At 33.8% G+C, this 25,094-nt stretch overlaps 1 protein-coding gene across 7 annotated transcripts in view; it reads left to right on the top strand.

The window, feature by feature from the left end:
- Positions 1 to 25,040, top strand: part of MYO6 (myosin VI) — a 150,615-nt gene extending 125,575 nt beyond the window's left edge. Inside the window, exons 24-36 of one of the 7 annotated variants that reach the window (XM_059177242.1) lie at positions 1,444 to 1,534; positions 2,318 to 2,468; positions 3,248 to 3,456; positions 4,305 to 4,383; positions 5,256 to 5,416; positions 7,493 to 7,519; positions 7,909 to 7,938; positions 10,212 to 10,250; positions 13,841 to 13,944; positions 14,861 to 14,992; positions 17,653 to 17,679; positions 20,049 to 20,267; positions 20,807 to 25,040. In XM_059177242.1, coding sequence (XP_059033225.1) covers positions 1,444 to 1,534; positions 2,318 to 2,468; positions 3,248 to 3,456; positions 4,305 to 4,383; positions 5,256 to 5,416; positions 7,493 to 7,519; positions 7,909 to 7,938; positions 10,212 to 10,250; positions 13,841 to 13,944; positions 14,861 to 14,992; positions 17,653 to 17,679; positions 20,049 to 20,267; positions 20,807 to 21,006 — 1,469 coding nt within the window. In that variant the 3' untranslated portion in view covers positions 21,007 to 25,040. The remainder of the gene's footprint in view (positions 1 to 1,443; positions 1,535 to 2,317; positions 2,469 to 3,247; positions 3,457 to 4,304; positions 4,384 to 5,255; positions 5,417 to 7,492; positions 7,520 to 7,908; positions 7,939 to 10,211; positions 10,251 to 13,840; positions 13,945 to 14,860; positions 14,993 to 17,652; positions 17,680 to 20,048; positions 20,268 to 20,806) is intronic. The other 6 variants (XM_059177244.1, XM_059177245.1, XM_059177243.1 and 3 more) reach the window with 6 other exon arrangements.
- Positions 25,041 to 25,094: the final 54 nt, after the last annotated feature.

Raw genomic sequence — 25,094 nt, 5'->3', positions numbered from 1 at the left:
GAACTTTTCTCTTTCCACCTGCATGGCATCTGCAGTTCACACACCAGAAATTTCAAGATTGTGATTGTCTGTCCTTTCTTGTCCCTGAAATCGTGTCAGTGAACAAATCCTGTTGATTCCTTTCCCAAATACTATACGTTCTTTCCTCTGTACTGCCAGGGTCTTAGTGGTACCTCACTCTCCCACTCACGTAATAACTTCGGTAGCTCCCAAACTGGGTTTTCTCAGCTTCTTAGGAGTACTCTTCCCAGAGTTTCTTTCTAAACTAAAAGCCTTTTATTAAGACTTTCCTATAATATAGGGCAAGGTCTTAGAATGTCTTTCAAGACCCCGTGAAGTGGGGTTTTCAGCTTCTCTTTCTAGCCTCCACTCCTGCCACTGCTCTTTTAGACCCTGTTCTCTGACGCGCTGCTAGGTCACAGCCACTGTTTATCTCTGCCCAAAACAAGGATGAGGGGCAAAATGTTTTTACCTGACAGTCTGTGGCAAATAGTTAATTGTGTAGAATTATTGTCAGTAACTTGATTAAATTTATAATTGTCCCTTCCACCTCCCCACTTGCCAGTGCTAGGCACTCGAAAAGGATTAAGTAAGATATATCGTATTAAGAGAAAAGTACGTCCCTTTGATGTAACCAAAAGGGACCATGCAAACAAAGATTATTATTGAGGTCTTTTGTTAGACAGTCATGAATATAGATAAAAAGAAGACAATAAGAAAGAAAAAAAAAGAGTTCTTTTTCCGACAAGTTTTCCAAGTAAAATATAAACACATTTGTCAGTATAGTTCAGTGCTTTCAGCTTTATACATTGCATTATGGTAGAAAACACATTATATTTAAATTATTGTGCTACACCATTTGTGGATTGTGTTATGCAATGGTTTAATCAGTAACCAGACAGGATCTTTGCAGGATGTTTATAGAGAAGTTCTGAAAAAAATGTTTCAAGGTCATTTTGTAGAATATTCAAGGTCATTAGTGTAGAATGTTCTGGATATCTGAAGTTAAATAGATTCCTTTACTGTAGGGCTCTCAGAGGCTTCACTGTGTGTGTTCATTGTGAATCTTGTACAGGAGGTATAGCGTATAGCTTTTCTTAAATTCATTTGACAGGTGAACCCTTTTTATCCCAAGCCAGACCTGTTAACATTTAATAGACCGATATTTCCTAGGACAATTTGGGAAGCAGTAGTGTGACATAATAAGGAAATAACACATTTAAAATGTAAATCTAGCCACACACATGATATACTTTTTATTTTAAGAAATACAAGGAATTAAAGAAATGTTCAACTTCATGATTTGTTATCTGGTATAATATGTTCATCACAGTTTCATGTGTCTTGAAAATTGCTTTGTGGAAATGAGTGGTTTTTAAGAATATGATATGCCTGATATAAACTGAAAAATTGTCTATCATTGTATTTTCCTCTTACGCATAGTGAAAAATAAAATAAAATACCGAGCTGAAGCCTGCATTAAAATGCAAAAAACTATTCGAATGTGGCTTTGCAAAAGGAGACACAAACCTCGGTAAGATGAATAGTGCCTAAAGAATCCTACTAAACCTATTTACCCTAATACAAAATGGTTATAAAGTCATAATGAAGAGCACTTTGGATATTCTTAGAGTTTTCTCCATTCTCCTGTTCTTTGTAAAAAGGCATATTATTTGTGATTTTTTATTATGTACTTGAAATTAATTAATTAATTAATTAATTCAGTATTACTTGCTCATACTACAAAAGGATATGAAGTACCTTAAAAAAATGTAAACACTATAAAAAGTTGAAATAAATGGCTAACAGAAACTCTTTTATTCTGAGTATTTTATTATCTTGAGTTGTTTGATAATCAAAATGTTAAATTGGGGTTGTTTTTAAAAAACCTCATTAATGTTTTCATCATAACTCTCAAGATTATCTATAGGAATTATATTATCTCACTGTAAGTTTGGTATTTATTTTTGAGTCTTATTAATTTAGACTTTTAAAACTTAGAGTCCTGAATAACTGTTAATCCCTAAACCTTTTTAAAGAGATTAGATAACTCTTTTAAGTTCTATAATTAGAAATCTCAAATTTTCAGAGTAAATACAGAAGGCTAAATATTACGGATAGGCATCAGTGTCATTCACACTCATACTTGATTCTTTTTTTACCTTTAATAAGAGATCTAAAAAAGAGAATCCTGGATAGTATGAAAACAGAAGTGAAATACCCTATTTAGCAGTATGTTTGGCATTTTATTAAGATGAAAAATGTATGCATAGCATTAAGTGGTGAATTTAAACTCTGATGAAGTATTTCATTGCAGCATTGATGGCCTGGTTAAGGTGGGCACACTGAAAAAACGACTTGATAAATTTAATGAAGTTGTCAGTGCATTGAAAGATGGAAAACCAGAGGTGAATAAACAGGTCAAGGACCTTGAAATTTCTATTGATGCTTTAATGGCCAAAATTAAGGTATGTAATTTTAATCCAAATGGCTGACTTGTTTTTTTTAAAATAATTTAATACGCTTGTTATTGGTATTGAATTTTATAGAAAAAAATTCTTTTTAAAAAAAATACAAATGTTGCACAAGTTGAGTCTCAGTGATGGCAAGTGATTCTCATTATAGTGTTCTTTCCGTGTTTGAAAATTTTTATAGCAAAAAACTGAAAAGATAATTTTTATGCAGCTTCATTTGTTAGGAAAGTCCTTCTTCCCACCCAAAGTAGTAACTAAAATATTATACTCTGTTAGTAAGCTTTTATATAATCATTACTGAGACAGGAGTAATGCGAGTTATTTTCATTTGTCTCATTTTTTTTTTACCTTCAGAAACTAATTTTCAAATTATAAAAGTAATATTATGGAAAATTTGGAGAAAACCACCAAAAACCCCTTTAACCCCAACAATAACACATTCAGCTATTACTCTGTTGCAGTCACCTTTCAGTCTTTTTTAGAAGCACGTTTGTATGGTTCTCCTCACAATTTAATTTTGTGCCCCTTTTGTTATGTTATGTCTTGTTCCTGTTATTACATTATCTTTATATTGGCTATATCATGAACTACTTAGGTGTTTTGAGCTTAGCAATTAATTTTCCTTCAAGCTTTTTAGGGAAAAAATAATGGGCCTTTTTTTTGGTCTTAATTTTCATTTATTTGATTACCAGTGGGACTGAAAATGTTTTTGGTATATTCACATTGTGTGGCAGAAGATAATTTTTAAGTACATGCTTATTATTTTTTTTAAGTCCACTATGATGACAAGGGAACAAATACAGAGAGAATATGATGCACTAGTGAAAAGCTCAGAAGAACTTCTTAGTGCATTACAGAGAAAAAAACAGCAGGAAGAGGAAGCAGAAAGGCTGAGGCGTATTCAAGAAGAAATGGAAAAAGAAAGAAAAAGACGTGAAGAAGATGAACAACGTCGAAGAAAGGAAGAGGAGGAAAGGCGGATGTAAGATATTTATATTGTTTTGAATTAGAAACTAACAGCATAGTGAATTCTTGGTGTTGAGGCTGGTTAATGAATATTCTTATTTTAAAAGTTATATTCTTATTTTAAAACACTAATTTTAGAATTAGTTTAAAAATAGAGAAAAGTTCATTATATAATAATAACATAATGATTTTAACTATAATCTGGGTTTCTTTTTTAATTTTTTATTTTTTATAAACATATATTTTTATCCCCAGGGGTACAGGTCTGTGAATCACCAGGTTTACACACTTCACAGCACTCACCAAAGCACATACCCTCCCCAATGTCCATAATCCCACCCCTCTTCTCCCAAACCCCCTCCCCCCAGCAACCCTCAGTTTGTTTTGTGAGATTAAGAGTCACTTTTGGCTAAACTCTTACACTTGATGATTTCTTAATTTTTTTTTAAAGCTGTGACTTGTTATTTTATAAGCAAGAAAAAGGGCACTTATACTTTTCTGCATTTTTGAAACAACTTTTTGGAAGTTTACCACATAGGGCAGTCAGGAGTCGTAAGAATTGTTTAATTGGGGGAGGAGGAGAGGGACGACCGTGTGATCAGGATTGCAGGTAGGCTTTATAACCAAGTTAATCTACATGTTTAAAAGTTATAGAATATAATTGTATTTGTTTTTGTTTATTACAGAAAGATTACTGTCAGTAGAGTTAGATTTTGTGTTTTTAAAATAAGCTCATAATATATATAGCCAGGAGGTTAATTTGAGTTCTCACTCTATAATCTCTGTTTATTAATAGTTAAATTGCCTTCTGAAGGATTTTTTATTTTCTATAAAATTTTAGAGGAGTTTTCTATTTTTTGTTAGGAAACTTGAGATGGAAGCAAAGAGAAAACAAGAAGAAGAAGAGAGAAAGAAAAGGGAAGATGATGAAAAACGTATTCAGGTATATAATTATTAGACAGGTTCTTTCAGAATAGAATCTATAAGATTATAGCACAAAAGGAGTTGAAAACAAATTTTGATTTGCTACATAAGCTGTCTTTGGTTTACCCCAGAGACAAAGGCATCTTCTGTGGTGGTTATGGGAGGGACTTTGGAACTAGGGAAGTAGATTCAGATCCAGGCTCTGTCCCTGATAGAAATTGTGACATTGCACAAGTCACAATGAGTTAACTGTGGGCTATAGGTTTTTTTCCTCTGAGGAATGGGCATAAATGATAGTTGTAAGCATTAAATGAGTTGGCACATGTTTAAAGCATTTAGAACCTGAGTGCCCAGTTAATAAATATTAGTTTGTTGTTACTGTTATCATACTCAGGGGAAAGTCAGATGAATGGTCACTTAAAACATAATTGTAATTTTATATCTTTGTAGATACTAATATCAGTAAGTTAGAATTGAGATAGTCTCCTTACCCCCATTTTTAAAAAAGTCCGTGTCTGAGAATAATTGATCACGTATTTGAGTTTCTGTTTGTCTTGGCTTTCATAATTCATCCCGAGTGCAAACAACCTTTAAATCACTGACATCTGCTGTATAGCTGCCGGTGTTAATGTGATACCTAGGGTTCTCATGCAATATTTGGGATACTGTTGGTGATAGAATGGTAGAAATGTGGTTTCCCCACCTTCGCTTGGATTTGAGAGAGATAGGAAGCATTAGTCAAAATCTAGAAGAGGATGGAGACTGGAGAGATTTCTGATTAAACAATTTGTATTCCTTAGTAAAGAACTTGTGTGGGGCAATTTTAGATAGGATCTATCAAGTAAACAAGTGGCGAGAGAGCTTGTTGAGGTAGCCTTCTGTCATTGGCAGGCTGAAGTGGAGGAGCAGCTGGCCCGACAGCGGGAGGAGGAGTCCCAGCAGCAGGCAGTTCTGGAGCAGGAGCGCCGGGACCGGGAGCTGGCCCTGCGGATAGCCCAGAGTGAAGCTGAGCTCATCAGCGACGAGGCCCAGGCTGACCTGGCACTCCGGAGGTACTGGGCCCCTGGGTGGGGTGTGATGCCTCTGCTTGCTTTCCCTCCCTGCTTCTCATTTCAGTGTGAAGGGCCTGGGGGAAAATCATATTCTTTAGGTCCTGATATATTTTAAGTAAAATAATTTAAAAATTATTTGTATCCACTTTTACACCCAAGCAAATGAAACAGTTGATTTCATCAAATTGTTGAACTATTGAAAATAAAATTGATATTTCAGCTCATGAAGCATCTCAACTTTTACTCTGAAATTGTCAAGGAATATTGTATAAAAAGTTGACATCTAATTTCTAAATACCTGCCATTAAATATGGGCACAGAAATCAGTATATTATAATCCAGTTTAATATATTTGAGGTTGGGATTTATTATTTTCCTAATGCAATTTTTTAAATAAACACCCTAACACTTAGAATGAGGAAAAATTTTACATACACACCCATCATGTTTCACAATAGATTTCCCTTTCCAAGAAGGAAGGTTTATCATATTGAAGTGTTTTAGCTACCCAGGTTTCCAAATTATCTCTAAATACTGAATTTTACTGGAGTGTAAAAAAGTATGGGTGTTCTTGTAGAAAGTTGCAGGAAGTCTTAATATAAAAGATTCATTTTTAAAAATTTAGAATATAGAGACATTCATTATTTTGATTATTAGTAAAAACAGAGCAAAACTAGTTTGTGGGTTTCTTTGTACTTAGGTGTATAAGTTGTATATATATTGAGATTTATGTAACCATGCTTTTCAGAATGTCAGGGCACTGTTTGTAACAAAATATAATTAAAGTGTAACCACTAGGTGTTGCTGTTTCCTCATGAAAGGAAAAAACCTCATTAAAATGGCAAGGCAGTGATTGGATTCTCTTTAGCTAAAACAGAATGGGAAAGGGTTGTTGCCTTCATGGTTTTTCTAGTAAGTGTTTACATTGGGGAGCCCTGGGGTCTGAACTGTATATGAAAGTATATTATATTAAATAAAGTGAAAAGGCCTACCAAACACAAAGTATTATAATAATTAATAAGCTCTTGGGTTTGAATCCAATATTTGAGCTCTTTGTTTACATTTCACTGGAATTTAAAAAATATTTTCTCTGGGCTGTGGCTCTTCTAACTGCAGACTCAACTCAGCTGCTCTTCTGTTCCTTCCACCTGTGTTATGTTGGAATGTCTGGGGGCCTTTGTGTGTAACTGAGTAGTAGCTGGGCCAGTCTCCTAAATGAACCAAGCTTGTAACAGCTGCTCTCCCTGATGTGTGTGAGGAAGCATTGCAGTTGACCCAAGGTGGCTTCACTATGGCTGAAGTTCATTTCTCAGGGACTAATTATTGGAGTCAGTATTGGTATTTATGGCCAACCAAGCTTTACGTTTAAGCATTTGAACTATTAAACTACATCCAGTGCCATTCCAAATAATATGTATAAGATACTGGCTCATATGTGGGCTCCTTCCCATCTTCAGACAGGTGCACGTCTCACAAGGGTGAGTGGTCTCTTGGAGAACGAGTGGATCATTCAGTAACTTTAACATAATGACAAGTTACCTGTGATTTAAGTTAAGCAGAATTAACTATGTAATGATACCACTACTAAGTAATTCGGAGATATTTAAACAGTTATGATTTGAATTGCAAAGAGTTAGTTTTAGTTTTCCTGTGAGACAGCTCCTGGGTTGTGGTCCCCACCTCTATGGAACACCCTTTTAAGTTCTTTTTGGCAGCCCTTTCCAGGAAAGCTTTCCCTGACCCTCATGTCCTCATGAGGTCCTACCTTCAGAACCTCCTGGTTATTTTATATTTTGTACAAGCATTAGCACTTCATTATGGATGATGTTCTATACATATTTTCCATGTTTGATAATTTCATTTTACTACATGGGGTACAAGCAAATGTTTCTGGATGTCTATGTTACCTTTGTTAGCACTGAATTATTTCTGACAAATTTATGAGTAAGAACTCACTTAAGTAAAACTGTTCTTAATATATAGCATGAAAATGTCATTCTTGGGCTCTGTGATGCATTTAAAAATATATGTAAATGGGTTCTGCTGCATTAAACAATTTCAAAGTTACTTTTCCAGCTTGGATTCCCGTCCAGTAACTTCTAAGTAAGAATTGTTTTCTACATATATTTAAAAAATATGATCTTAACTACACATATGATCCTTGATGCAAAGTGATTTCACATTACCTAAAATTATGAAATAATATTCAGATTCTGTTAAAAAAAGCGTTCTTCATAGTATATGAGTTTTCTAATCTAAATGTAATAAATTTGCTCTTTAATTTTCATTGAATGCCTTTAATTTATGCTTTTCTCATAATTTTTAGGGAAAATTTTAAACATTAAAATTTTGAGTGATCTCGTAGATTAAAGATAATGGCATTTTTTTAATGTCAGTGAGTAAAGTCATTGAAACACAAATTTGTCACAATCCAGTTTTTCGTGATTCAGAATTACTTAATGACATTAACTAAAATATATTATTTTTCACAGAATCGATGGAACAAGACCCAAAATGACACCGTATGTCATTTCTCTTTTCAAAATTTGATTTAGTTTTAAAACTTTTTTTTTCCTTTAACAGATGGCTGTTAATTTTTAGGAGAAATAGTTTCCTCACTGTAGTAAATTTTTGTGTTTTTTTTTTTTGCATATACTTTATATATATATACTATATATATAAAATTCTGGAATATTTATGAAATCTGAATTTTAACACTTTAGGACCCCCACTGTAACATTTATAATGATGGTTCTCAATTTTGTCAGAACCTAATACCAATGACAGTTGTTTTATAAGTCATGCAACCTGCATAGATAATTCTCTCCAAACATGACATGTAAAAGAAGAATGAGAGGACAGTAATATATAATAAAACAATATTTAAAATGAAAGTGCTCGCAACTGTAGGAAAACATAATCAAATACTGAAATATTTTTATTTATACGTAGCATCACCATAAATGTGACAGTGACACATGCAAATTGCAAATTGATATAAGAATGTTAGATTGGTCAATTGAATGCTGTGAAATTGTGAACAGTGCTTTGTAAAATTCTAAACAGAGTTAAGTACAATCTTGTCTCCTTTTAGTAGTTGCATTCCTAGAAAAACTCTGTGAATGTTAAAACCATGCCAAAAAGAAAGACTCTTTACATGTAAAAGTTTGTTTACATGTAAAACTGCTTGTATGTGGATGTGTTTCACCTCTCTTAGGTGGGCGTGTCAGTGTCATATGGGACCCGGGACAGTTGTTCCTTGTGGCACCCCTGACCCCTGAGCTCCTCAGATGCCAGCAGTGCACTCTCACCACAGCATTGTTTTCATAGGGCACCGAAATTTTTGAAAACATCTCTGGGTGGCTCACTTACATGTCCAACTCTCAGTCTAGGCTCAGGTCATGATCTCAGGGTCCTGGGATCAGATCAAGCCCTGAGCTGGGTTCTGTGCTCAATGGAGAGTTTGCTTGAGACTCTCCCTCTCCCTTTGCCCCTCTCCCTACTCATGTATGTACATGTACTCTCTCTATATATAATAAATATATTTTTATATATTTATATATATATAAAATATTTATATATTTATTATATATTATAAATATATTTTTATATATCTCTCTGTATAAATAAATCTAAAAAAAAAAAGAAAAAAGGAACTTGAGGTACAGTGATAATAGAATTCAAAATATTTATCAAAATCATGCCAAGTTTGAAAGTTAGAAAATTCTGACTAGCCTAATTGGAGATTGATAAATGGATTGCTCAGTAGATAATTTTATACATATTTGGGCTTTTTACTTTGTATTTAGAATCTCTGATCATCAGTTTTGAAAGATTACTTTTTCTCTGACTGTGCTTATTGGATAGACTTCTGTCAGCCTCTATTCTTAGCCAGTGTTCATTACAAGGAAGGAGAATTACAGGAGTCCTTTGCTCCTTTATCATCACCTGACAGGCATGCAGGAAACTGCACCCTAATGCAAATATACCATTTCTCTTTTCTTATGATTTTTACTCATTTGTAAGAGGTTGCCAGAGTCTGATGAATAGAATGAGCCATGAGAAAATGATTAATTATGAAGGAAGAAAGAAAGAACAGGAAAATAAAATAATGAGATTAATGAATTATTGATGAACATGATGAAACATCCATCCCATTTCACAGAATTAAACAAATATTGGGAAAAGTTGCATTCCCCTGAGTAATAAAAGTAAGTTTTGCCTTTGGGAAATGTTTATCTGTAGAGTCAGAACACTTTGGTGTTTAACACATACTTGATGTATTTGAGTTCTTCTACTTTTTTAAAAATCATGCTTTGATTTAGAATTTTTGAGTTTAAATATACTAGACTCTTAAATTCTGACACTAGAAAATAGCTTAACTAGGTATCACTGTTTCGTCATCTAATTAATATATATTATGCAACCCCAGTGCAAAAATCCTTCTATAGAATCTATATCTGCCAAGGTGGTCCAGTATGCATTTAGAACATGCAGATTATATGCCATACATAAAAAAATACCAGAAAAGCACTTTTATCTAAAAGTTCCTACTGCAGAAATGGAGTTCAAGCAACCTTAACTGTATTTAAACAGAAGTTTGCTGTATTTTATGGTTATAGATGATGTTGAAAAGTATATTATTATAGTCTTTTACAAAGTGAAATGATAGTGAATGATTAATAAATCAATAATCCTATTGAAAAGATACATTTTAATTATACTTTTAGATCTTTTAGGTAATGTATGTAGTTTTCTTTTATATGACTGTGCTGTATTATCATTTTTCTTATAGGGAACAAATGGAGAAGGAAATGGCAGAATTTCTGCGTAGGTTAGTGCAGTGGAATTTGGGGAAATAAGTGTCACCTCAAAATCATGTTTTTAAATCACTGTTCAGTATTTGGACCAGAACCTGTTATATGAATAGTCTATTCTTTCCATATAAATTTTCTGTACAGGAAATGTCACTTCACCCTTATACCACTGTAAAAGAAAAAGACAAAAACAATGCTCTAAATTGGTGCCACTCAATGGGGACACCATTGGCATTTTGGATGGGCCTCTTCCTTGTTGGTGGTATTGCCATATTTATCACTGGCTTTACCAACTCAATCTCAGTAGAGGAACCTTTCCTCTCAAACCAAATAAATGTTTTGAAACTTTCTATGGAGGTGGTGGTGTCCCTCTCCCTCTTACCCACCCCCACATGTCAGCTGGGAACCTCTGTACCTAGTTCCTAGTTGAAGGGGAAGTAGAAAAGAGTGTGGTTTCTGAGGGCCTTCTCCCCATAGCACATGTTTTAAAAACCACTGATATAAAAATTGAGCCACCACAGACTATGACCTCCCAGCAGGATCTGGTCCTTTACAAGTGGGTATCAATCAGTAACATCTTAACTGTCAATTTTGAAGTTAGAGTTAATTGAAAGTCTTAAAATTAATACACTTTTTTAAAAATCAGAAGTCAGTTTTTCTACTACTTCGTATGTCATTTACATGATTGTCTTTATAACAAACCTAAATAATCAGTAAATTAAACCTTTATTTTACTATTTTAATAATTCCAGAGATGGGGAAGAGCATTTAAATGCATTTCATTCATGTATTTAAGATGCTGAATATGTTTTTTAGCATATGTATTTTGATGTAATACAAATGAAAAGTTAGTAATAGTAAGCCATATTTTAAGCAATAATAATTTGAATTCAATATTATTTTTTAAATTATCCAAATATATCTTATGTATGTTGGCACTTCATGTGTATTCTGACAATCTATAGAACTGTACATTATGTAAATTCACTCTCTTCCAAAAGAAAATAACAAAAACCTGTAATAATTTTCAGCTGCTCTCCTAGAAAAGACTCTTAGAGGTGCTAGGAAGAAAAGATGATTTTTTTGTTAGTTTACTGAATGGTGGTTTACGGATGTAGAAGAGAAAAAAAAAGAATATTTGAATAAATGTTAAAACATAATTTATTTCTAAGGGTAATAGAGAGACCTTGCTGACACACAGCTGGCTCTTTTTGAACGAAGCAATTAAGAGGAAAAGCTACATGGAAAATTGCCAGTCACAGTGCTTATGAAAAGGATAGATTCTGCAATAAATCTAAAACAGATCCAAACCTAAAAAGCAGGAAGAATGCAGGAAGAACTAACTGGCCACACATTATTCTTTAGTCAGGCTTATGTGTTAGTGACAATCATCATGTCTCACCATTGTTAAGTAGATAGAGTGAAGTGTGCTATTTTTTTATTCTCTAAAATGAAAGTATAAATAGGCCTTTTATAGAGGCCCACAGTACCTTATTTATTTCATTGCTAAGCTTCATACGGAGGAATCATTTCCTTTATTTCAGGAAGAAGTATACATATTTTCACACATCATTTCTCATTAAATGTCTATGTCTTAACTGCCAAGATTGCTGTTATCTTCAGAATGTGAAATAATGAGGAAATATGACCTCATTTTCAGGTATTATACCTTGATCATCCCTCTTTAAGAGGAAATATTTTCTAAGTAGTGGATGGTAAGAGTAAATTTCTTGTGTGATACCTGAGTAGCAATATTTTAGTACTTTTAAAAATTTAGCTGTTTTCATATTTGTGCCACCTTTCTTTTTATGTCTTGAAATGCGATGTGTTTAAATTCTTCCTTTGTTACATTGATCTTACTTGCGGCTTATTCTAAGTGTCTGCTGTGTGGCAGGAGTCATCTTTTGCTGAAAAGTAATGTTTATTATTACAGAAAAGAAGTCATGTCCATATTTTCTGAATAATTATTTCAAATTATGTATATAGAAACAAGTTGGAAGCCCTGAATAGCACTGCTATGAAGAAGTATTTATCCCATTTTATTTTTTAATTTATTATTTTATATTTATATATATATTTCATTTATTTCTTCTTTCCCCATTCCAGTGTTTCTACTTTACTTGTGCTCTTTCAAATCTATTGTGTCTCATGACCTAAACCTCTTCTTTAGTTAATAATAATAATAATTTTTTAGCTTACACATCTCTGTGTCAGCTCCTTGCACAGGTGAAGGGCTGGTCTAAGTGGGTGCTCATTAATGTTTGTAGAATGAATAAACCAAATAAAGGAAGACAGAGTCATGACTAAGACCAAGGCTTTAGAGTCAGAACAAGCTGGGTTTCCATCCCAGGTGCAACCATTTTACTAGCAATGTGGGACCTTGGACATGATCTTTATTTCACTGCTCTGAATCTTGTCTACTCATTTTATTTTTCTTTATCATAAGTGTACTCTTTAATTCCCATCACCTATTTCACCCATCTCTCTCTGGTAACCATCAGTTAGTTGTCTATAGTTAGGAGTCTGTTTCTTGGGTGCCTGGGTGGCTCAGTGGGTTAAGCCTCTGCCTTTGGCCTTTGTCATGATCTCAGGGTCCTGGGATTGAGGCCCATATCGGGCTCTCTGCTCAGCAGGGAGTCTGCTTCCTCCTCTCTCTCTGCCTGCCTGTCTACTTGTGACCTCTCTTTCTCAAATAAAATAAATCTTAAAAAAAAGACTTAAAAAAAAAAGTCTTGGTTATCTGTTTTTTTTTTCTCCTTGCTCATTTGTTTTGTTTCTTAAATTCCTTGTATAAGTGATATCATATGGTATTTGTTGTTCTTTGACTGACTTCACTTAGCATTATACACTCTAACTCCATCCATGTTATTATAAATGCAAGATTTCATTCTTTTTAATGGGTGAATAGTATTCCATTGCATATTAATACCTTATCTTCTTTATCCAGTCATCTATCAATGGATACTAGGACTGCTTCCATAATTTACTAGTTGTCATATTACTCACTGAATATGAGAGCATGATTTTATTTCCTTCTAGCACTTTCCTAAGTGTTCTATTTAATAGTGATGCAAGAAGTTATAGGGGGTTTCCAGACTCTGGCTGTTCTTTTAGCCCATCTTTAATGAGGAAGGCAGGGGATTGTAGTTTGGCTACTCACCTGTTGACCTCGCAAACATCCAGATACTCAGGGAGGTTCTGAGCCAGTAGCTCTGGCTGGGACTTGGCTATCTGTAGCTTCAGTAATCGGCAGGTGATTGTACTGTGTGGCCTTATGGCTCATAAACCCTTAATGGTTCTAATGATTTTTTTGAGAAATCAGGAGGATTTCCTTTTTGATTTTGAGGAATATATATACATGTATTTTTAACTTTAGAAGTTCTGATTGAAAACACAATATGGCTATTAAATGGCACATTGGAAAATTTTAATTTACCTAGGAATCCTATAGTATACCATTCTTAATCTCATCTGTCAAAAATACAAAAATTATGTTTTTCTAGTAGTTATTTCCATTTCTCAAACTTAGATTCATTTTCTTGCCCCTTTAGTCAACATTTCATTCATGTTTCTAGTTTAAACATGCAAAAATATATAATAATTACAGAGGTCCTGCTGTACAAGCCACCAAGGTAGCTGCTGGTACCAAGAAATATGATCTCAGTAAATGGAAATATGCAGAACTACGTGATACCATCAATACTTCTTGTGGTAAGTGTATGGAGGTCATGAAAAATGGGAAGCCTCTGTGGCTGACAGGTAATAAAGAAATACCTATATGGGGGTGTAATTTTTTCTATTTTTTGGCGCATAAATTAAGCCATTCTCTTTGTTATTCTCACCTTGAAGTGAAGGCATAGTTTACTCACAAACATAAAGGGAAGGCATACTCACTAAATTCATTTTGCCTGTCTCTTATCTAGGTAGGAGAGGAAAAACATGGAGAAATTGTGGTATGGCCTGTGTTAATGATGTACTTTGCATACATAGGTCAGAGTCTTGACCTGTGTATGCAAAGTAAAGAATGGCAATGCAGTCCTTTCTTTTTAAAGCTATTTTTCCTCCAACAGAACTGTAAATGCTATATCCAGTTGATTCCATATAATTGTGTTCTTGTTTAAATCATAGTGTTTGAGTTTAGGATGTTATGCCTAGGAACTAACGTACCAAATTGTGTGGAATTTGGTATGTTCTCTCCCTCCTCACCGAAGTTATCTGCATAAATACAAACATAAAAAATCTGATTAATGTAAATCTAGCTTGTATTTGAGCACAGTGACTTTTTACTCTATTTTTATGGCCTCTGACCTTGGACAGGTAACCTAACCTCTCTGATTCAGGTTCACCTGTAAAAGACCTAGTTAGCCCAGGGTTCTTGTGTAGAGCAAAGGATATAGTAATAATGCATAAGAAAATGCTCTGTAAATGTAAAAGATAATATTGCCACAAAATGCTTATCTTTATCAATAATGTGCTTACTTTTGATTTTGTACTATTAATTTAAAAACAAAAAATTTATTATATGTATAAATATATGTTTATGTCACCAACTAATTATTTTAGATGATTAAATTAGGATGCTAATTCCTTTTTTTTGGGGGGGGGACTCTTTCCATATAATCCATAGATATTGAGCTCCTGGCAGCTTGCAGAGAAGAATTTCACAGGAGACTAAAAGTGTATCATGCATGGAAATCGAAGAATAAGAAGAGAAATACTGAAACAGAGCAACGTGCTCCAAAGTCTGTTACTGATTATGGTAAAAACAAATCTGTACTTTTAAATGTTCCAGAGTATCTGTATATAATGTATGTAACTATACATAAGACTTGGGGTAAAATATTCAGTACAAAATTTCTCTTACTGTGCAGCTGTGATCTGTTGAGCCTAATACAACCACAATGCCTTATCTTTCATAGCATTATTTCTGTTATGTCTTTAAAGTCATATTTATTAAGAAGTATTTGTATATAGTCAAGATAAATTTTGGAGATAAGAATATTGTTGTCTATACTAAAGAAGTTGTGCAGTAATGTTGTAAATATGTATTTTTTCCACATATACATATATATACATATAGAATGATTACATGTGGAAATGTAAAGAATACTGTGAAATGAAAAAGAATGTTTGCTGCAAACATAATTTTACAATACTGTCAAAATATAAGAATGAGAAATAGTAGCTTGGTTTAGACCAGTTTTGCCTATACCAGGATTTGATTTTTTGACTGAGATTCAAAAACTAAATTGTGACTTTGTTATGTATACAGAAGACAAAGTTGTATACTTGAAATTGGAAAGTAGAGGATAGACCTAATCTAGTAAAGTATGCACTAGCTTTAACATTAATTGAGAATACCTGTGATATATGAATTGTAATTTCAATCTTAAAACAATAATTGGAATTTCATTTGTTCAGTTTGCTACTTTCAAACTGGCATAATTTATTGGCTTAATTGTGTCCAGTGTCAAAGTGACAACATGTTTAATGTTTTCATTTAAAAAGTATATTCCCAGCACCTGGTAGTATAATTTAATAATACATGACCCAAGGTGAGATAGAAAATGAGCTTTCCCTCACTACCTTCCTAGCAAATAAAAGCAGTGTTTGATTAAAATCAATTAAATGTTAGAGTTTTAATATTTCCAAGTTGTTGTAAAGAGTGGATTGGGTAAAGGCAAAGTATTAATAAGAGAGAGGTTACTGCTAGTGATTATGTAGGAGGTGTCCTCAGTACAATGTGCTCAATACAATGTGCTGGAAGGGCCGTGAGAGATCACCCAGAATGAGGAAATGGCAAACGGAAGGCCCTCTAAACATTGATATTGTAGCCACCTCTCTCTTCGCCAATTTACCAATTTGTCCCTGCGAACTGAAAATAATAGGATGATTCCATTAGCAGTTCACTGTACCAAGTTTTTAGCCAGTTACCTTTGTTTTATAAAAATGGCAAAGGGCTATTCCTTCAAGCGATAACCTTTTTAGCTGTAATGTTCTAATTATGGCCTTTAGCTGAAAGGCTTTCATCATGTTGTTCCCCCCCCAAATTTAAACATCTGAATGATTGCACTTTTTAAAACAAGAAAAGTAATGTTGTAATATATGGCATATACATTTTTAACGAACATATAAATGTTTCTTGTGTTTTTAAACCAAACTTTGGTACTGTACTCATCCAGCTTTGCCCTCAAAGGGGGAGGTGATACATGGCATGCCTTGCTTTGTTCTTATGTTTCCGTTTATAATATACCCTTTGAAAGAACAAAAGAGTAGATTAAGAAAATTTCCCAAGAGTCCCCCATCTAGGTATATGTGAACAAATTCAGGAATTTTATGTGAACACACTCCACAATATGTTGCCTTCAAAGAATTTGATTATGGGCAAATTTCAGGATAAAACGTAAGTTCTGCTCTGAAAAGTACTTATTGCTCTATTTTTTTTCCCATGTAAAATACATTCTGACACAGAAGTACAGCATAAAGGAAAGGTGCAGTGCCTCAAGATGCTTAGCAGTTGAGAAAATTCTATACTTGGATAGCTTCCTAATGGGACAGCTAATCAGCCTTTAAAAGGAACTACTCTGCATTTTAATATTTAGAAGGGTTAGAATTCCTTAATTTGAGAAAATAAATTGACAACTTATGGACAAAAACATAATTAAATATTATTTTAGGGTAATACATTGATAAATCATGGTAAAGTCTTGTAATTGGGCGGGGAGAGCCTCAGCCCCTCCTCCTGTGTGCTGCACTGGGTGAACACGTTCTCCTTGCATCTAATACAGAAAGAGATTTCCAGAAATAATTCTTGGGGCAGATTCCGTAGTAAGAATTCACAATGTTTAGTTGATTAAAACTGACTTGGGAGAGTGGTTTTATTTCATAGTTCCTAAAATAAAAATTGCATGAGTTTAAGATTGAGATAATTTGAAGAAATTTAAACATACTGAGTGTATATAAACAACATGGCAGTACTTTTTCTCTAAGGCATCTATTTTTTTGATGAATTTAGAAGTTTTTTATTTCTACAGAATTTCTAGTAATGCTTTGGAGGTACTAGAATGACTATTACTGAGTCATTGTTTTGGATTTATGTTTGAATATTATTGTGTCCCAGGATTACAAATGAAATATAATTTTAAAATTTAGGTCCTCTTTATATGTCCATCAAACAGAGTTTCCTAAAGAATAATCAAAATAGCTTTTTTCTTTCTTTCTTTCTTTTTTTTAACCTTTTTAAATCAGAAAGCAGAATCTACTTGTAGGTAATTCTGAGAGTATTGGTTGTGGATAGGATGTTTTCTTGTTAGTCACCACCTCGATTGATTGGGAAGCCTTTTTTATAAATTACAAGAATGCTCATTTAACAGTTCTGCCATTTTTATCTTTTCTTCAACATAAAATATTTATTCACAGATTTTGCACCATTTTTGAACAATTCACGTAAGTCAATGGGTGGTAACTTATGAGCTAACTGGAAGATGGGTTAAAAATACTTTATAAAGTACTAACTTCTGTTAAACATTGTTTTGCTACAATTTTTAAGTGGAGTTGTAGTACATTAATGTTGGTTTGTCTTTACTAAGATATTTAATTTCAGATGATGCTTTTATTTGGGTCACTCCAAAATATATTTGCAGAACAAAATTAATTTTTTTATGAAATTACTTCCTTTTAAAAAAATAACTGGCACTTTATGCTGGGAATATACACAATTCTCATTGTAGCAAAACTCAATAAGCAGCTGATCTTTTAGAATAAAGACTAACTTCAGGTGCTGGTTTCACACACACACTGTTACAGTATGAACACTTCTGTCCAAAGAGATCTGAGTTTTGTATGATAATGTACAAGGTTTAATAGGATGCCTCCTAATAGGAGATTATTCTCTGACTTGTATATATCACACCCTGTGATGCACATTTTTGATAATTTAAAAGCTTGGAGTCCTCTTAATATGTAGTAAATTTTTTCTGCTTCAGATGATCAATAATGATTTGGATATAATGCCATATTTGTTGCCAGCTTGTTGGACCTGGATTTTTTTAAGTGTTTCTAGTAATTTATAGGGCCAAATTTAGAACTTATTTCATATGTTAAAGATGACACAATAGGATGTGAAAGAGTCATGTATTAGTTTCAGATGTTCAACATTTGTATCTTTGCGCTTTTCCAGATGAACATTTGTGGAAATGAAGGCTTCCTTAATATAATTTCAGTTCTCACATAGTTAAAAAAAAAAAGCTATCAAAACTTTCCCTTGAGTTTTATTAACTTTACTTAATATATTATGATATAGGAGACTGTTAATTTAATAAGAAAAAATAAGTGACCATCAATACCATAGTAAGTTCCCTATCAACTGGGTATTCTAAGTTACTGCTTAATATGGAGGGAAGGGTTTGTTTTTGTTTTTGTTTTCCTTATCCTTTTAAAGTTCCTTAAAGTAGAGTTAGCATATTTTCTGAAGAGTAAGGAATTTTTAAAACTTGAAATAGAAACACTAAATTGTAAGTAGTTTGGAGGGACTACAGGACCAAAAGATTAAATGAGCTCCTCTCTGTTAACACGCTAAAGGTGACGCGGCTTTTTAAGTCACTAACACAACGGGGCCTCTGTTTCGTTCTTTCACTGGCATATATAGCTTTGCTAACTGCTTTTTGCTTTCTCTGGTTTGCACAGAAATGAATTCAGCTGCTATAAAGCTTTTGCTATTGTGTAAAAAGTTAAGAACAAGAGTATTTTCATCCTTTCAGTATTTGGAAGTTCTTACAAAAAACCCTGTGGCTGTTCTTGACTTACATATATTCTGTAATTTTTCATTGACATACTTGAGCATATCAGTGAGATTCTTAATTGAGCTGCAGTAAATGGTTGGCCAACTTTTAAAGTTGTGAGAAAAAAGCACATTAAACAGACTTGCTAAAATTACAGCTGCTGAAGCTGTAAAGTTATTATCCCAGAGAAATGTTTATATTTGCAGATAAAATAAAAACCCCACTGTTTCATTATGAAACTTGAGCAAGGGGAAAAAATTGATATAAGTGCAGTGTCCAGTCCTAGCAGAAAAGTAAGGGTTTTTCTTTTCTGTAACAAAGAGAACAAATACTACACTTTCCACTTACTTCAGTGGATTTTATTCCAAGAGAAATCTGATTTTAGAGTAAGCAAATATCTCTGAGGGAAATTGTATGGTTTTACTGGTTATAGTTTTTTGTTGTCATGAACTTTTCTAAATATTACTAGTAATATATGTCTTCTGGCCATTTTAAATCCCAAAATCAGTTGGCAAAAGAGCAAACTTTTGTCTTCTACTTTTCCAAGGAAAGTGATTAAATTGACAGATATCTATAATTCTTTACATTTGTGAAATTATATTCATTTGTTTTATCATAAATAGTCCCATTAAAGTTATTCTGTGATCTTTGATTTTGAACTCTTTGGAGATAAAATATAAATCCTAGCAAATAATACTAGTTTGCTATTCTGCCATGTGAGTTTCAGGTTACTGATACAGTCATTTGTGGGAATCTACTTGGGCTAGTTTGTTTTATTGCTGGTGTTTCAGTGTGTGTGTGTGTGTGTGTGTGTGTGTGTGTTGCAATGTTAAGGAACATCTTTAGGGAAAGAAAATTCTAAAATCTCACTAAATTTTATTCATTTATAAGTAATTAATATTTACATCTTGTTTTAAAGTTATTACTAGGAATCCTCTTCTTCTTTTCTTAAAAATGTGTAGTGCATTTTAGGATTAAGGCTGTTTTCATTATCCCCTGGGCTGCTGGTGTAACTTTCCTTGTTCTTTGTAACAGCTCAGCAGAACCCAGCCTCTCAGCTTCCTGCCAGGCAGCAGGAGATCGAAATGAACCGACAGCAACGCTTCTTCCGCATCCCATTCATCCGCCCTGCCGACCAGTACAAAGACCCGCAGAATAAGAAAAAAGGCTGGTGGTATGCCCATTTCGATGGACCGTGGATTGCCCGGCAGATGGAACTCCATCCTGACAAGCCACCCATCCTTCTTGTGGCTGGTGTGTATGATTCACATGGAAAAAAGCCTTATACAGCAAAAAAGGAGTATGAACCCTCTGAATGAAACAGTCTAATATATAATGTAATAACTCATTAAATTTCAGGATTAAGGAACGGCGTTCTGCAGTTGGATCACATTTCCAGTTAATTGAGGGTTAATTTATTTATGATGTGAAATCGCTTAATTATGTCCTTTTAGAGCACATAGGAATTTGTCTGTGTCCTAAGAACCTTTTCATTGGTGTTTACTTATATCAGTTGATTTTTAATTGTTTAGAGAAATGTAGCAGTTTTATTAAGACTGGTAACTTGTTTGATCAACTGCAGTGTTAATACTTTCTGAAAGTGTTCTTGGTGGAGGACAAATTTAACTTGTTTCTGGTGAATTTATTAAGCAGATTTCTGTCGTAAAGAAAGAAAGTTTTGAAAGTTCTTGAATAGATGAGAATTGATAACTATAGCAGTTTCAGGAATAAAGTTTATGATAAGTGCTTCTGAAGAGATTGATGGCTAATTCTCTGATGTCTCCCCTGTGCAGGTAAGGATGACATGGAGATGTGTGAGCTGAATCTGGAAGAGACAGGCCTGACTCGAAAGCGTGGTGCTGAGATTTTGCCAAGACAGTTTGAAGAGATTTGGGAACGCTGTGGAGGCATCCAGTACCTTCAGAGTGCAATTGAGAGCAGGCAGGCTAGGCCCACATATGCAACGGCCATGCTGCAGAATCTGTTAAAGTAGCAGCCTTCCCTGCCATGGGAGCCCGGGCCGTGGTACCAGGTCGGGTGTGTGCCCAGAGGTGGGACCATCCTGTGATCATGTTAGAACTGCTTATACAAAGTGAACAGATTTCAGTAATCATGGCTTTTTGTTGATTTCAGGTAAATGATGGTAGTGAATTGGGGACCTAAACATTATTTTCCTGTATCCAGCTGTAACTGTTAAACTTCTCCTCATTTTAATACTTGTTAACACTTGGACAGAATCTGACATCTCTCCTCCTTTGCCAATAGACTACCTTGAAGTCCATCATAATTGTTCTCTAGTGAAAGAAATTTTTGAAAAACTCAAAATACTTGCATTTGCAAGGATGGCACAGAACCCATAAAGCTGAAATAATGAAACCTTAGCTTAAAGTTTCTTACAAAAGTTAAGGCACTTAAAATAATCAAGGCACTGATATTTTGATCTGAAAAGCTGTGTACTTTTTTAAATTTACTTTTTCAGAAATTCATGGAAATTTGCAAAGATGGGAATTTTTATTTTCCCCCCTCCTTTGTAGTGTGTCTTAGTTTGAGTAAAGCAGTTCATTTGAACTTCTAGAATTCCAGAAAAAGCCTGAATGTATTTGATGTACTCTGTGATAAAGAAGGTACTCACACAGTATCTTGCACAGACTTATTTTTCTTTTCTATCACACTGTGTTGCTATAAAAAAATATTTTCTTCTATTCCATGGACAAATAAAGGAAATTCAGACAATTTAAATGCTTAAAAGTTTTGAGATAACTTGTTTCTCTAAAAAAGGAAATAGGTTTTCAGTGGCTCTGTGGCTGAACTGGACTGAATGCAAATACTCTTTCAACTTCATCTCAATTGTGATTTTTATATCAGAATCCTGTCCAAGTTGTTTCATATGATTTAAGCTAGTGTTCTGCTGCAAAACATCTTTGTTTTTAAAAAATTCCTAGTGTCTTTTTTGGCCTTGAGATTTTGGTAATTGTAGAGCTGTTTTATAAGCTTTGTGATTCAAAAGTCCAATACTTAGTAAGTAATTGCTTATTACATGTAACTGATAACTTAATTTTTTTTCTTTGTGTGGTGTTAGTTTTGATCAAATATCAGCAGTTTTAAGCCTAATATTTATGACTTTATGTTAGGAATTTGGAGACAAAGATACATCAAGGAGTTATGATGACATTAACTCTAATGAGACCTTGTTAGTATTTTGAATAAAATTAGAAGAATAAAATTATTCTTTGCACTTTTTCTCCCTAAATTTTAAAGACCTTAACCTTTGAAATGGATTTCTAGTGATTTTTCTTTTCTAGAAAGAATACCTCAGTTAGGAAAATATTTCCCAGCTGATTAGATTAGTGCTTTTGAGCCACAGACACTGTTTTCAGAATTGCTTCTCTCATAATACGTGTCTTAGTACAGAAATATTTATTTATTATGATACTGTGCAAATGAGTGTCTCCTGGTAAAGAAATTAAATGGTCCTGTGTGTGCTGTTGAGAATGTGAATACGATTATACGTAGAAGGCTGCGTTACTGCAGAGATTCACCTCTCCCCTCCCCACCATGGGTCATTTGGTCCCTGCGATTGCTAACAGAAGCTCTGGTTACTGAAAATAAATGACCTATTCTCTCTCTTCTCATCACTCGCCTTTAACTGGTGTTTTTATTTGTATAGGATAGAGCATGATAAGCTTAACTAGTAGCAAGTAAAGTCCTTGAAGAAAATTTAATAACCAATTTGATTTTTAGTGAGTTCTCTCTTTAGTGCTGTTTTCAGGAGTTTTTTCATTTTATATCTCTTAGATACATATAGGCACTAGATGAAAACTCATCAAACAGGTTAAAATTATTGTAATGAGAAACTTAATGTTTTAAAGACATTTATCACAGCAAAGCATCATTGCAAGTCTTTAGTAGATAATAAAATTATAGTTTTAAGCCATTTTGTTGCTAATTGTGTCACACAGCTGTCCTAGAACTTAGCTATTTCAGGTATTCTCCTGAGTTAATTTTGGCTACCAGGAGAATTGCCCTAGTTCAGATAGACTTACGATAACCTACATACACACCCAGGCCCCTTTGCTGGAAAAATTTAGGACCCTGTCAGCCTTTAAGGGAAATAGCAGAAATGGCCTGCTAATAGATATTGATACAGCTGCTTTACAGTATTCACAATCACACCCATAAATGTTATGTGAAAACTGTAGGAATCAAAAGTAAATTCTTATTTTAATGTCATTTTAATTGAGATTGAAAATTTGACCTTTAAACCAGCATACTGTATATTAAGAAATAATCTTCTCTTAATGCTTGTCTTATTCAATACATGTTCCTTCCTTAATGTATACTTTGCAAAAGTAGACATACATAAAATATTAAAAACGAGAAGGAAAAATGTTTTCACATTCACTTTAATTATAATGTAATTCCTAATGCCACTAACACATTTGAGAAATGTATTATGAGTTGTAGGTATGCACTGAAAGTTTCTCTAATACACATATTTCAAGAGAACAATGAATTTTCTTAGTTGTAAAGTTGAATGGATGGCACCTTCTCAAAGGATTATGTGAGGAAAAAATAAAATAATGCATGCAGAAGTACAAGCCCACAAAAGAGACGTTTTATTGTAGCTCACATTCTGCTTCCTATGACTTTTTAATAGGTCATTCCTTCCGGTAACACAGTGAACACTTTTGTAAGAAAATACATCTTATGTGGAAAATAGGTGGTATTTATGGAAGCTTAGCTAGAGAATAGAGAAATTCACAAGCAAGAATAATAATGAGGATTAATTATAGAGCTTTATTAATTGGATTTTAAAATTTTTTCTTTAAATTTTCATTCACAGGTTATTACTATGGTTCTCAGGGGATCCAGATATGTAGATTTTTGGTTTCTCTACCTAAAGTACCTTAAGAGTACTTGGATAAGTAGAATAAGTATTTATTGGATGAATCAGTCAGTTCGTTAATACATTGTTAGTGGTAGGTCTACCTCCTTTTACAGAGGAGGAAAAAGAGATTGAGAGGGGTCAAAGAATTTCGTTCTGGACCATGAAAGAGACATAAATGCTTTTGCTTCAATCAGATGGAATAAAAAGAATCAAAACAAGCAAAGCTTCTTGAGTCGCCCCTTACCAATTTACAAAGGGTTGCTCCTTTGTCATTCCACATCTTCAGAAGGTGTGACATATTTTCTGCGTGTATCATTACCAGAAATAACAAGTATTGAGAGTTTGTACTTCTCTAAGAAGAAGTAAAAGTAAGCTAACAAGGGAGAGGAGGACAGAAGATCTCTAAAAATGAGAATAAGGACAAGTTGAGGCGATCAGTTGTAAAAAGAAAGAGAAAAGCAGTGGTGGAAGAGAAAGAATGGATCTGCCCCTGAAGACTCTACATCCCCAGGTTGAAAAACACTGACACTTTTCAGGTGACAAAACACTCCGAGATCTTAGCTGAGTTCTAGAATGAACTGTGTGTACTACAGGAGCAAAACCTATGGTTATTAAAACTTGGATCAGGATAGACCTGGGGTATAAATTCTTAGCCTGTAGAAATGGCACTGCCACACTGGAGAAGGCCAGCAAGAGGGAGACATTCTGTGCATAAGCCTCACAGAGGAATAAAGTTGGAGAGACTTTGGGAGGGAGAGTCTACCCATGTTAGGACCAGATCATTGAATACAGTTAAGTTCAGTTCAGGTCAATGTATTCCTTCTTCCCCAGCACTCACCTAATGTATGAAGTAAGTTTGGTTGTCATATTTTTCAAGAAATTTTTAAAAAGATAATCAGGAAAAAAATGTGCAATTAAAAAGAGAATCTTTAATACTAATTTGTATCTACGCAGCAGATATCTCACCTTCAGAACTCACATAGGCTTATTAATTGGCCATTTTCTTTTCACTTTTCAAAATCCATCTAATTGCAACTGTTACTTAATTTTTCCTCATTTCTTTAAAAATTGTATATCTGATTCTTTCCTAAAACACTGATGTACTGGAAATAGAAATAATAAATGCTATCTCTGTAGAACTTCCTCTTGTATCTTTTTTGTGCTTTTAATACAGTTACAGCGCGTTATGAGCA

This window comes from Mustela lutreola, chromosome 6 (assembly GCF_030435805.1).
Source record: "Mustela lutreola isolate mMusLut2 chromosome 6, mMusLut2.pri, whole genome shotgun sequence".
NCBI lineage: Eukaryota > Metazoa > Chordata > Mammalia > Carnivora > Mustelidae > Mustela > Mustela lutreola.
Note: the sequence above shows the minus strand (reverse complement) of the source record. Positions and strands in the feature narration are given on the sequence as shown.